The 12,747-nt window shown below is 37.3% G+C and overlaps 1 protein-coding gene across 1 annotated transcript in view; it reads left to right on the top strand.

The window, feature by feature from the left end:
• RXFP1 (relaxin family peptide receptor 1) overlaps nt 1–12,747 on the top strand; it is a 46,827-nt gene that overhangs the window by 12,925 nt on the left and 21,155 nt on the right. Inside the window, exon 2 of the mRNA XM_068137193.1 lies at nt 4,030–4,185. Within this exon, the coding sequence (XP_067993294.1) occupies nt 4,030–4,185 (156 nt within the window). The remainder of the gene's footprint in view (nt 1–4,029; nt 4,186–12,747) is intronic.

Raw genomic sequence — 12,747 nt, 5'->3', positions numbered from 1 at the left:
CATGCACCACTGGGTAGACAAGTCTTGTCAGAGAGATGTTCATTTGTGGTTTTGCCACTTGTACTGATACCAATTCACCTAAGTATTTTCTGTTGGTTCAAGAAATTGCAAATATTTTAATATTTATCAAGATTGTTATGAGAAAAATAAAAATAAGAATTGCTGATACAGTATGGCTGAAATGTGTAAAATTATCTGTATGTCACCAGAAAGCAGATCATTCTCTATATGAAGTATATGAAGAAGGGATTTTTTTTTTTAATATACTTGGAGTATCTGTAAAACCAAATCTGATACTGTCAAATCTGCCACAGATTTATGCTTTGCATTTTTATGTCTAGAACCTAAGCAAATTTGTTCTGAGTTCTCTCTTTTCTATACGTTCTACCTTTGTAGCTAAGTTCTTTACAGAGAGTTTGAAAACTTATAGTTGTCCTTTATCTATCAGTCTACATTTGTCATATTCATGAAGAACATCTTTTTTTCCCCCTGTCAACCATGTAAGGTAACAATATTGACCCAAAGTTCTTTATTATATGTCACAAAAAATTACATTAATCAAGTTGTACTACGGTTCAAATTGCATATGTGCGTTGATGATGGTACTTCTTTTGTGTTACAGGGGTTCTTGTGCTTTTACAGTGCTAGTTGGGTGGTAAGAAACAAAGCTCAGATTTTCTATACTGGATTAACTGTGAAAGAGAACCTATAAAACAATAGAGGTAAATTTGAAGCTTGTTACATGTATGGAACAGAGATGTAAGATTCATCAAAACTGTACAAAATAACTTGTTTTTTTATCTTCACTTAATACCAATGTGAACCAGTGAATGACATACTGTGGTGAAATAACCGTTAACATTTTTAGAGCTATTCTATCAGGAGGTTTTTCTGAATTTTTTTTTTTTTTTAAAGGACAATGAAATAAGATTTTAGAAGAGATACTAGAAGTGTGGTTCAATTTTTTTTTTTCCATCATGGAATAATCAATAACTGGTTAAAATGTTGACGCTTTTGATACTACCTCACAAAGATAGCATGCTAGATCATTATCTTAGCATGACAAATCTGTGTCAGGAAAGTTTGTAGCTGCAAAATAAGAAGCCTAATCTATTGTTGATGTGTTGCAGTGCTATCTTTATCAATTTTACTCACATAAAAGACACTATTTTAATTTCTTTAATCCTAAAGATAATTGTTTGAATATTATCTGGGATTTTACAATGGATTTTACTGTCTTACCTCCCATCTACCTTTGTCAGCTTTGCCAAATATTTCCTCAGATGGTTGAAGGGTTTTCCATTAATAAATCTCCTGCAATATGCAGTGTCCAAACTTCTGTCTTTTTTTGCATAAACAAAGTGATGTTAACAAGTCAGTGGACAAAGACCAGTGCTTTCAATGAGTCAACTGTGATGAAGTTAAGTGTTCATGTCTTATCTTCTTTCCCACACAGATATTTACATGCTAGAGTAATCCAACATAGCACAAAATTAATAATGCAGAGATTCAGAACAGAGATCATTAAGGCTATACATTTACAGAGAATTCAAAACATTAAACAGTGAGGGATTATATACTCTTTCGCAGGGACTAATTTTTAAACCATCATGGTATGTTAATTAATTGAGGGATTAATACTATTTGACTCATTATTCATTAAATGATACTGTAAGAAGGTAAATGCCATCATTTGAAATTTAAACTGCATGGAGATCAGCCTCATTAAGCACAAAGTTCAGATCAGTCTGAATATGTCTTCAGCATGCAGGTTAAAAAGCTTGATAAAATATAAGGGTTGTTTGGAGGTTTTTTTTTTAAACTTATTTGTGTTTAATTTTTCATATTGTTGTCTTTTACCAGGTGTTTGTTAGTTATTCAGATTGTGACATAACTGCACTGAAGGGAGCCTCAGTTGTCTGTGTCTTTTTCTCTTCACAGCAAGGGATCTTAGATACTAAGTACTACACATACTCTGTTTGCTTAACACTGTGCCTGCACAAGATAATTCTGTGCATATGGGAATAATAGAATATTTATCTCAGTTTCCTCCAGGTACTGCTTCTACATCTAAGTTTTCCACAATAGTATCAAGGGTTTAACATGTGAAATTCTTCTAGAAGAGATTTACCCAATTTTTGGTTATTTCCTCAGCCCAGGAGAATAAGGATGAAAATTGGATGTTATGTAATAACATGTTCCTTGTTAGACTGAGAAAATTGCATAAAAGGTCTACACTTTGTCTTATGACTATTTACTATCTGAACAAGCATCTCATCACAGTTAATGAATGTGGTATAGAGTATTTCAAGTGCTCTGAGACAGCAATGAAACTTGTACATTTTGGGGAATTTTTATCTGTTTGTGTTTGGCTAGGATCTGGTTAATTTTCTTCACAAGAAGTTGGGAGGGGTCAAGCAGTAGGTATTTGATACCATGCTGATGTTGTGCCCACTGTATGAAATGAGAGCCAGTGGGGCAAGCATGGTTGCTCTGAGCAGGTGACTGTAGTGCAGCAGGGCAGGATCAGGTGCGCAGGTTGGGCTGGGCCATCACAGTCAGTGCTGTGATTTGTGTCACTCTCTTCATAAACTATTTCATTAATGTTATTGCTATTTGTTTCTTCTCTCTTTGTGCTCTCTTTGTATTAAAATCTCCTAATCTCAACCTGTAGGTTTTTCCCTTTTTCTCTCAATGTTTTTCTTGCCACAAGAAGTGGTGTGGTGGGGGGACCATGTGCATGTCTGTTTGGGGCTTGGCTGCTGGCTGAGTCATGACATCATCATGACAGCACCCTCTAACTCAAATGATATCTATAATGGAACAGTGATACTCTTTTTTGAAAGTACTTCAAAAATTAAATAAGCATACCCTTGTGAAATGGCCCTTCACTAGGTAGGCTTACTGAAGCTTTGCAAGCATGAAGAGCACTAAGTAACATTCAGTGCTGATGAAGCTTTTCTCCATTTCCTGAACAAATGTCATCTTAGAGTCATTTAAAACCCTCTCCACAGTATGGTCCTGGGAAGAACTTGATCTTGTATGAAAAGGAAAATGAGTTGACACCCTGCAAGCCATTACAAAAGCAGTAGAGATGTTGTACTTGCTCTGCCAGTGCCACTTTTTTTGCAGAATTTTCCCCTTAGATGTACTGGAGGGATTGGTAAGGAATCATGCATCTGCAAATGTAGATAACTGGAGCTGCTGTAGTACAGAGAACTGAGGAACAGGGAACAAGCAGCATACTCCAACTGCCCTGACTGTCCCTCAGCACCATCTCTCTACATTTCCCTTCAGCATTGCTTTAAGGAAGCCCCTGTGTTCTGGGAAATTACTTCCTACAAAGCATGGGCTTATCAGAGCAGTATCCATGTATTTGAACTTCAGATTGATAGACTCTGAATATCTTCTATGTTTATTTTTTTAGGGGCTTCAGGCTGACAGCTTTTCCAAAGGATTTATGATGACAGCTTTATGTCATCTTATTCTTCAGCAAAACCACACCATGGATTTGATCTTACTTGCCTTATTCTTTGATCCATGATCAGTTTGCATCTAGTCATTGTTTTAAAATACAGAACTTTGACTTTATACAAAAGGATTTATCTATCTGGGTCTAAAATTTAAGCACAAATTAATATAATGCAATGCCTATCTCCAAAACTTATATATTGTAATAATAAATTAATTTCTACTGCACAGATAATACTTTTCAATAGTTGTCTTTGGTTATTTTTCTTATGTGATTGGTATTTCCATCTTATTAATAGGATGGTTGGAGAGGAATTACCTGGCTGCTTTACATCAAACCAAATTTTTATTAGCTGCCATAATTTTTTTTAACCAAGTTAGCAAGTACATAAGATACTGTTGTAACTGCATATCCAATGAACTAATACATATTAGTATATTCATCGCTTAATGTTCACATTCAAATGCAAATGAGCATTTATAAAAGCATAATCTCAGGGAACACTGAACGTTAAGACCACATCTTAAAGTGAGCTTATTGTTTCTGTTTCTATCTAGTCATCTGTGACTCTTTGGAAGATCATGTTTCTGGAGTTGGGGTCAGATGTCCCCTGGGCTACTTTCCATGCGGCAATATCACAAAGTGTCTGCCCCAACAACTTCACTGTAATGGTGAGGATGACTGTGGGAATCGTGCTGATGAAGACAACTGTGGTACGTGGTTGAGACATCTTTGTGTCTTGCACCTGCAGTCACTGAAACCCATGCCATGCTCAGACTAGATAGAGAGCTGAAGAGTGTTAGGAGTAGAAAAACGTTTTGCAGGTTATTGGTTTAGCTAACAAAGCCACCCAACAAGTCATTGGTAGGAAAGAAAGATGTAGTGCATTGTAGTTGGTCTGTGGTGTCAGAATATCCAATTTTATCCCTGCTTTGAGCTTGTTTGCCTATATCATTTTGATGTGTGCAAATGGACATATGTGATCTAGCAAAGATCTCTACTGAGGAGAGGTAGATGTTTGCACTAACGGATTTTACATAAAGCTTAAATGTGAGTTCTGAAGCTGAATGGGAAGCATAACATAGAAGAGTTTTCAGGCTTTTATAGAAATGCTTTATGAGAGAAATTACAGAAATGCTAATTTGAGAGAAAAATTGTATGTAAATGTGCTGCAAAAACTGTACTGCTCCCAGGCTTTGGTGTTTGGAAACGACAAAATCTTAGGAAATACGGAGTCAGGTCAGTACTGCCTTCTGTTGTAATTCTTGTCACTCTTGGCCCCACCAAATGGTAGTTGTGAACTTGACTGGGCTTATAAGCCTTACCTCTGCAACAAACTGATTAAGGTCAAGGCATGACTTTGCACTGTCACTCACCTGTCCATACTGTTTATCTGTGAGTATGGTCCTGACACTGCTTTAGTCTACTCCCAGCAGCATCTCTCATGTAGTGCCTGGACACAGAGCAGGGGGTAGAACAGATCTTGCATAGTCTGAGAAAGACCTCCCTATATTTTGTCAGAAGGGAGCTTAGCCAAATGGCTGTGAGCTATGACTGCAGGAAGAGGAAATCAGCCCTGGCACATTTTATTTACTGGTATTTTCAGCTTACTAGCAGCCTGGATATTTTCAGAGCTGCGCTCCTGAGCTACTGATCTATGGCAGATGAGGAAACCAGACTTCCTATTCCTTAGTAGCTTGCCTGTAGCCATGGAGAATAGCCAGATGCATGGTGCCCTATCTTAAATACTGCCTCCAGTTCCCTGGATCCAAGCAGGTGAATAGTTTGCCTCACCCAGCCAGGTACACTGCCATCAGAGCTGGGGGGAGAAGGTGGGAAATTTAAATATTAAATGAAACTTCCAAACTGAGTATACTGAAATACATTTTCTGATTCAAATGTCCAGCAAATTATGGTAAAAGTATTTTTCACAACCATTCTCAGGAACGTCAGTTAAATTTTGAAAGCAGTTGTTCTCATTGTATATCTGCGAAACTGATTTTATCCTATGTGCAGTATCTTGTTCTTATAGAATAAGATGGTAAAAATGGATAGATATATGAAAGCCACTTTTAATTCTAATCCCAACTAATGGGCTTGAAGCTTTTTCTACTTTTATGTCATTTGCTGATGCCATAACTATACTTTCAGTTGCCAGTAATTAAAATCCTGAACAAAATTGGCTCTTTTTCTGTTCTTCTGTAGTTATCTTGCCCTACATTGACAGGACTTGCTAATGCTGGTGCTTTCTCATGTCTGAGAAGTCCATAAATAGTTGTTTACTCATGGGCTTGCTGGAAGTGTATAGCTTGATCAAATGGCAACTAGGGTGTACACCATAATAGGATGTACAAGAAATGATTCTGTACAAGGCAGTTCAGCTGAGATATTAAATCCCCTCTGGATATAGTAACTCAAGAATGAGGTGACCTCAATTTCTGAAAGCCTAAATTATGAAGGATAAAGAGTCACTGTATTGACTTATTGGGAAAATTACACTATGAGTGTTTTTTCTCATAACCTGACCTCATATTCTAATTTAAAAACGCATGCTATGCATTATGCTCATATTCAATAGTAATGTTTTCTCCAAGCCAGTATTGCAGTCAAACTGTTGCTTGAATAAAGGAAGAGTTGTTTCCTTGCCTCAGAACATGGGGTGTCCTGATGATGTTTTCTGCGATGCCCCAACACTGTAGAGAATGTGGGTATCTTTGTGGGATAGCTCTGGTTTGTGAACTTTCATCTTGCTTAAAGTCTAAATCAAAGGAAACCTCATTGATTAGCTCCTAAGTCAGAGAAACTCTCCAGCTACGCTTTTGACTGCAGTTTCCTACCATCACTTTACTATGTCTGCCTTATATCAGCAGTTATGTCTGGTTCCTTCTAACCATTTTTAAAATTTATAACTAGCTGTAAGTTGAAGTCATCGTTCCTGGTTAGAGAAATGAAATTCAAAATCATGTTATTGCAGTGTAGTCATTGTTTCATGCAGTGCCACTGGAATGGTACCGCAAGGTACTCTAAGTAGCTCATCCTTTACATTCTTGCACACTTTTATTGTGCATACATTTGAACAAAAGCTTTGAGGTGGCCAATCTGCAGCATTCAGTCTAACAAGTGTGAGGAGGGAAAGAATCAGCACAGTTTCTCAAAATAATTCAGAATTTTAAAAATACTTTATTTTTTTTTAATCTCAAGCCTGTCATAGTGAAGACTTGCATATATCTTATGTAAAACCCAGGATTATAAAATAAAGAAATGCAAAGTGGTCTCTTTTCCCAAGCAACCAGCACCAGAATAAGAGGATACAGTCTCAAGCTGCACCAGGGGAGGTTTAGGCTGGATGTTAGGAAGAAGTTCTTCATAGAAAGAGTGATTGGCCATTGGAATGGGCTGCTCAGGGAGGTGGTGAAGTCACCATCACTGGAGGTGTTTAGGAAGAGACTGGATGGGGTGATTGGTGCCATGGTTTAGTTGATTAAATGGTGTTGGGTGATAGGTTGGACTCAATGATCTCAAAGGTCTTTTCCAACCTGGTTAATTCTTCCTATTCTATTCCTATTCTGTTCTAATATCTGTCTTGGACAGGAGTTCTTTCTGTGATGGAAAGGACAATATTGATGAAGAAGAAAAGGAAACCCACTTGGCACAATACTACTGTTTGGGAAAAACAAACAAACAAAACCACAAGGTACTCTAACCATGAGAAAATCCAAATCCACTTTCTCAATACAAGACCCTAAGTGTGCTAAATATTAGTAGCAGCTGAAATTACCAAAATAGCACTTTTAAGAAACATCATGAATGAAACAAAAAGAGAAGCAACTAGCATGAAAGCACAGGTAGATCTTCCAAGAGAGTTACTGTGTAAAAATCTTCAAATGCCTTTGAAACAAAAAGTAAAAGATATCAATGAGAAAAAAAAAAAAAACAAACCAACCAAACAAAAAAGCCCACAAACACCACAACATAGGAGCTTCTGAAAACAGGGAAACTAGTCCCTCCAGTGATCTCATAGCAACTGTCCCTTTTCTCTTTTAATGAGTAAAGTGCTCTCATTATCCATTTCACTTCTGTGGCAGTATTTGAGATTATTTGCAATAGTACTCCTGTTTCATGTATTATGTGCCTGGTAACAGCAAAACAGAGTTATAAATGTTTTTAACTAAACTGAATCCCCACTGAGAGATGTGTTTTCCATATGCTGTAATCACCATTCATATGGAGCCTTGGCACACAAAGATTGGCTTCCTGGTGCCTTCTTCAAATCTCTTTCCTCTTTCACGTCTACCATGCTTTCCATGTCCACATAGCAAAGGTAAAACTAAGGTCCAAAGAAGTGAAATGCCCTGAAATTACAATCATAGACTGAACTGGCAACAGACTTGGGGACCCAGACTGCTGTGTTAGAGCTTAACCTCAGGATGTGGACATCCTGCTGGTCAGATAAACTTCAGCATTTCTTCCACTGCTGGAAAGGGGGTAATTGTAGCTGAAATGCTACAGCAGAGTGAAGCCATTTGTCCTTGAAAATTCACATGCCTTTGCCACCTAGCTGGCTATCCAAAACCAATAAAATACTGTGTGTATGGGGAAGTGCTTGAGGCAGTGCAGTAAACTGCAATAAGAGGAGGCTAACAATTTATCATGCCCAAAGTGATGGCAAGCTCTTTTTGAACTATCACTAGATAACCTTAAATGTGCCTGGAAAATACAGTCTTACCTTTTGAACTTGAAAACATAGTCCATCGAGTAGAAGTGGGTATCTGCAAATTTGTCATGAGTATGGTATTTTTAAACAAAAAAAAATATTTATTTAAAGTCTTGTAATTTCTCATAAAAGCTTATGATTTGGAGGACTTCCATTTTTTAGATTTGGCAGCAAATTTTTCTCAGCTGTTCTGCTCCATGCTCATCCTTTCTGAAACACTGAGTCTTTAAAAAGACTGAGTTCATCGTTAAATAGTTTAGTTTGTTTCACGTTTCGCTTTGAGCTATCTTCCTATCTGTTTGCAAAACTGAAAATGTGCTTAAAAAAATTAATAAAATACAGCAGTTTAAGCATCCTAGAGTGCTGAAGCTTTATTAAAGCTCAAATGAGCAAAACAGAGCAAGTATGATCCTGTTTTGTTCTACTGAGACTATGTTTGATTTCAGATGTAGTGGCTTCAGCCTAATTTTCCAGGGAAGAGTTTTTCCTGTTTATCTACTACTCTTAAGATTTTATTCTGTTGCTACCTGATGTTTATAGATGGGAGGTTAGAACATTTGTTTACTTCATTGCTTTTTAAAATGTGAGCAGGAAGGATAAACACTAGGCATAATTGCAAATTCTGTTCCCCTAATCTTTACTGCAACATTGGCATGGGAATGATCCCTAAAATTAACAGAGAGTATTTCTTACCGTGAAGATGTTAACTGCTGCAACATTATTGTAACGTATTTTTTAAAAGCTGTAGGCAATGCTCTTTGAGGCCCAATGGCACAGTAATAGTGCAAAGATAGGTATTCCCAATTGCATGTTCATGGAAAGAAGCATTTTAGAATCTCTGCTGAGACAGAGATGCTTCATGATAAACAAAATAACTTAAAAAACAAGTGATCAACAAGAAAGCTTAAAACTAACAACAGTAGATAAAGCCATAAGTAATTAACACAGAACAAAATAACAAAACAACAGCATTTATGATGTAGCTTTTCACTAAGTCCACATTTGCTTTCTTATCTTAAACTGCATGTTTATTCAGGTGAACAAATTCCGACACATGACAGATTGCAAAAAACCACAAAATGTTAAATCATAACAGAAATGTACTTTACGCATTTGGGCAGAAGAAAGTAACATTGTCAGCAAACATCCCTGAATCATTTTGTTTCATACCAACTCCGAATAGCTTTGTACCCCAAAAAAATAATTATTACTTGATCTACTCCCTAATTAAATATATACATTTTATAAAGTTCTCTGATATGCCATGTACTTAGAGGGCTGAATGAGCAAACTTTTGTCCCAGATAAGGGGCATTTCTCTCTGAATAAAATTTTCCTCCTCTCACATGCAGTGCTAAAAGTGTGATGTTATCAGTCTAGATGTCTTTTGTCATATTTAGAATAAAAAGTGTTTTAGCATAAGAATTTGTAAAAATGCAAACATTGCTACTGATTTCAAAATCAAAATCATGTGCATTGGGCCTAATCCTTTGAACCTCTGCAGACTGGATTGTTTCACCATGAATGGGACATTAAAAAAACCAGTGGCTACTGTTAAGTACTTGACTGCCACTCTACTTACTAGAAATAATAAAAGGAGAATGGAAGGAACACCATGCTAGGGCGTTTCATTTGATCTTTTTTCGCAAGCAGTCTTTAATTATGTAGGGTCATTAAGGGAACGAACAAGCTGAACTATTTTGAGAGTACAAGTATCCTCAGGGTTCAGAAATTTGGCTTCAGGACAATTTTGCTGATAGTTCTCAAAACTGTTTTTTTGGCAGTTAGGCAATGGTTATAGTGCATCTACACTTGGGTTTTAATCACAGTGTCATAGCCACATTTTTCCAGTCCAGTGAAGCAAGAACAGGCGTGCAGATTTAATTTAAAATGTTTTTGACTCTCTGGAGGAGTTCTTCAATGGCTGAATGTATTTATCATTGTGTTGCTCCCAGGCCTAAAAGATCTCCAAACAAAAGACAGCATTCAGCAATACAGTTGTAAATTCACGTACATTAAACTGTCTAGCTGATAGGCTAGAAATCACAGACAGGAATTTCCAAATGATCTGGAGCAGGGAGAGGCCATTTGAAGTCTTGCGCCTATTTACCTCTAAAAGCACGGTGCTCCTCGGTCACTGTGGCTGTGCAGTAGTCAGGTGACTGGCTTGCCTCATGTAATAAGTAGTAACATGATACCTCTTTTTCAGAAGGGCCTACAAAATCCAACAGGATGAAAGTGATAACAACCTATATAGATGCCATGCTGCTTTTCATGTGAGAAATGTCATGTAGGAGCTACAAACTTAACAGAGAATTCCTGCAGTTCTGCAGATTCATTATATCACCTCCTCAATTTCCATAGCAAAAATCTGAATTTCTACGGCATATTTCAAAACAACTGTATCAAAAGATATGTGTTTTAATATTACAATGAGAAATTTCAGAGGGTCAGAGTTTCCTGGTTTTGCCTCAGCACATTGCAAAAGAGCCTGAGGACTTTATCATAGTGTCATAGTATCAGTCAGGGTTGGAATGGACCACAAGGATCATCTAGTTCCAACCCCTCTGCCATGGGCAGGGACACCCCACACTAGATCAGGCTGGACAGAGCCTCATCCAGCCTGGGCTTAAACACCTCCAGGGATGGGGTCTCAACCACCTCCTTGGACAACCCATTCCAGGGCTTCACCACTCTCATGATGAAGAACTTCCTCCTCACATCCAGCCTGAATCTCCCCACCTCCAGCTTCATTCCATTCCCCCTAGTCCTATCACTACCTGAGATCCTGAGAAGTCCTTCCCCAGCCTTCCTGTAGGCCCCCTTCAGATACTGGAAGGCCACAATTAGGTCACCTCGGAGCCTTCTCTTCTCCAGGCTGAAGAGCCCCAACTCCTCAGTCTGTCCTCATAGGAGAGGTGCTCCAGCCCTCTGCTCATCCTCATGGCCCTTCTCTGGACCCGTTCCAGCACCTCCATACCCCTCTTGTAATATATTTATACTTCAAATTAACACTAATACTGACTCATGTTAGAGGTAGTCTCATCTTTTCCTAGCATAGCAATTTTTTTTCCATCGTGCTTAAAATGTGAGATTTAAATGTATGAGACAGCATTTAGTTTTGATCCCTACGTAGTAAATTTTGTTTATGAAGCAAAAGAAACTCTTGGAAATCTCTCTCATCCTCAAAATGTAGCAAATACCTGGCAAAAAGACCAGATTTTCGAGCTTCACATGGAAACTTTTTTGTATATGGTCACATTTTATTCTTAGCAACATTACCATTCATCCAATCAGGTTTATACTGGTGTGTAAATATCGGCAAATGGAATACCCCTGCTGAAGTTCTAGAGGTTTTTAATCAGTTTCAGTATTGAGATATTTAAATACTGCGGATAACTAAGAGGAACTTATACATTTTACTAGACTTATGTCTCTCTGATCTCCATCGTAGAGGTTTAGTGCTAAGGGAACTTTCAAGCAGCTCAAGGTTTTATAGATATATTTGTTGAATTTATTTTGTCTCATTTATTTTAAAAAACTAGTTTGAGATAAACAGAAAATCACATGAATCTATACAGATTAAAAGTATTGTTCTATAAACTGGAAAAATTTCTTAGGAATAAGTATACAATATTGAGAAGATATTTATCTTTTGAAATTTTGAGCCTATTAATTAATGTCTATTAAAATCAATAACAAACTTGTATAAAATACGTAATCTAGCTCAACCAGAGGAGTGCAAACCTTATTACTTAAACTGATTTAATTGGTGTCTGGTTTTCTGTGATTACATTGTCACATATAAGTAGTCTAACTGCATTTCAATTAATCCACAGGTACAGCACACAGTCAGTGTAGAGATAGATGCAATCTGATGAAGGATTAATTGCCATTACCTCAGCTGGTAGCTGTCTGGTTTTAGGTTAACACTTGAGTATCTAAACTAAGGCTGTGAAATTCATTCCAGAGTTGCAAGCTCCAGGCACTGCAACACTCCACTTTGCAAAATATGGGTGTGGGTTTTGTCTTGGTGTAAGTTATTAGACTGCATCAGTTTGCACCAACACTGTGGGAAAGGACAATAACATTCCTTTATCTGTAAACGTTTTCAAAGAAAATGCTTCTTCACTGGACAAAAGTTTTCCTTGTTGCACTAAAAGACATCTTTGTGAAAAGCCTGAAGTAATTTCTTACAGCAAGAGAAAGTATATTTGAACAATTGGCAGAAAGAAATTTGTCCATGGGTTATGACCACCAAAACAAAGGTGAAATCAAAGGGTGACACAGTGTCTCTTTAGAGTGCTTGTGCATTTAACTGATAGTTTTTTTCTGCATAAAATGCTATGAAGGCATGGCAGAGAGAAGGGGAAAGTGATACAGATAACATCCTGTTAATAGGCTCCATACTGAATGAGAGGTGTAGCTGTAACTGAGCAAAGCTGGTATTTTCTTGGATTTATCACTCAGAGGATTATTCAAATTTCTAGTTTGCCAAAATTAATGTAGTCTTTCTCATTATTTTTTTTTCCATCAGAAATGGTAACTGACAACTTTTAGCA

This window comes from Melanerpes formicivorus, unplaced genomic scaffold, assembly GCF_026170545.1.
Source record: "Melanerpes formicivorus ecotype bairdi unplaced genomic scaffold, bMelFor1.0.p_v2 SCAF_4, whole genome shotgun sequence".
In the NCBI taxonomy this organism is placed as follows: domain Eukaryota; kingdom Metazoa; phylum Chordata; class Aves; order Piciformes; family Picidae; genus Melanerpes; species Melanerpes formicivorus.
Note: the sequence above shows the minus strand (reverse complement) of the source record. Positions and strands in the feature narration are given on the sequence as shown.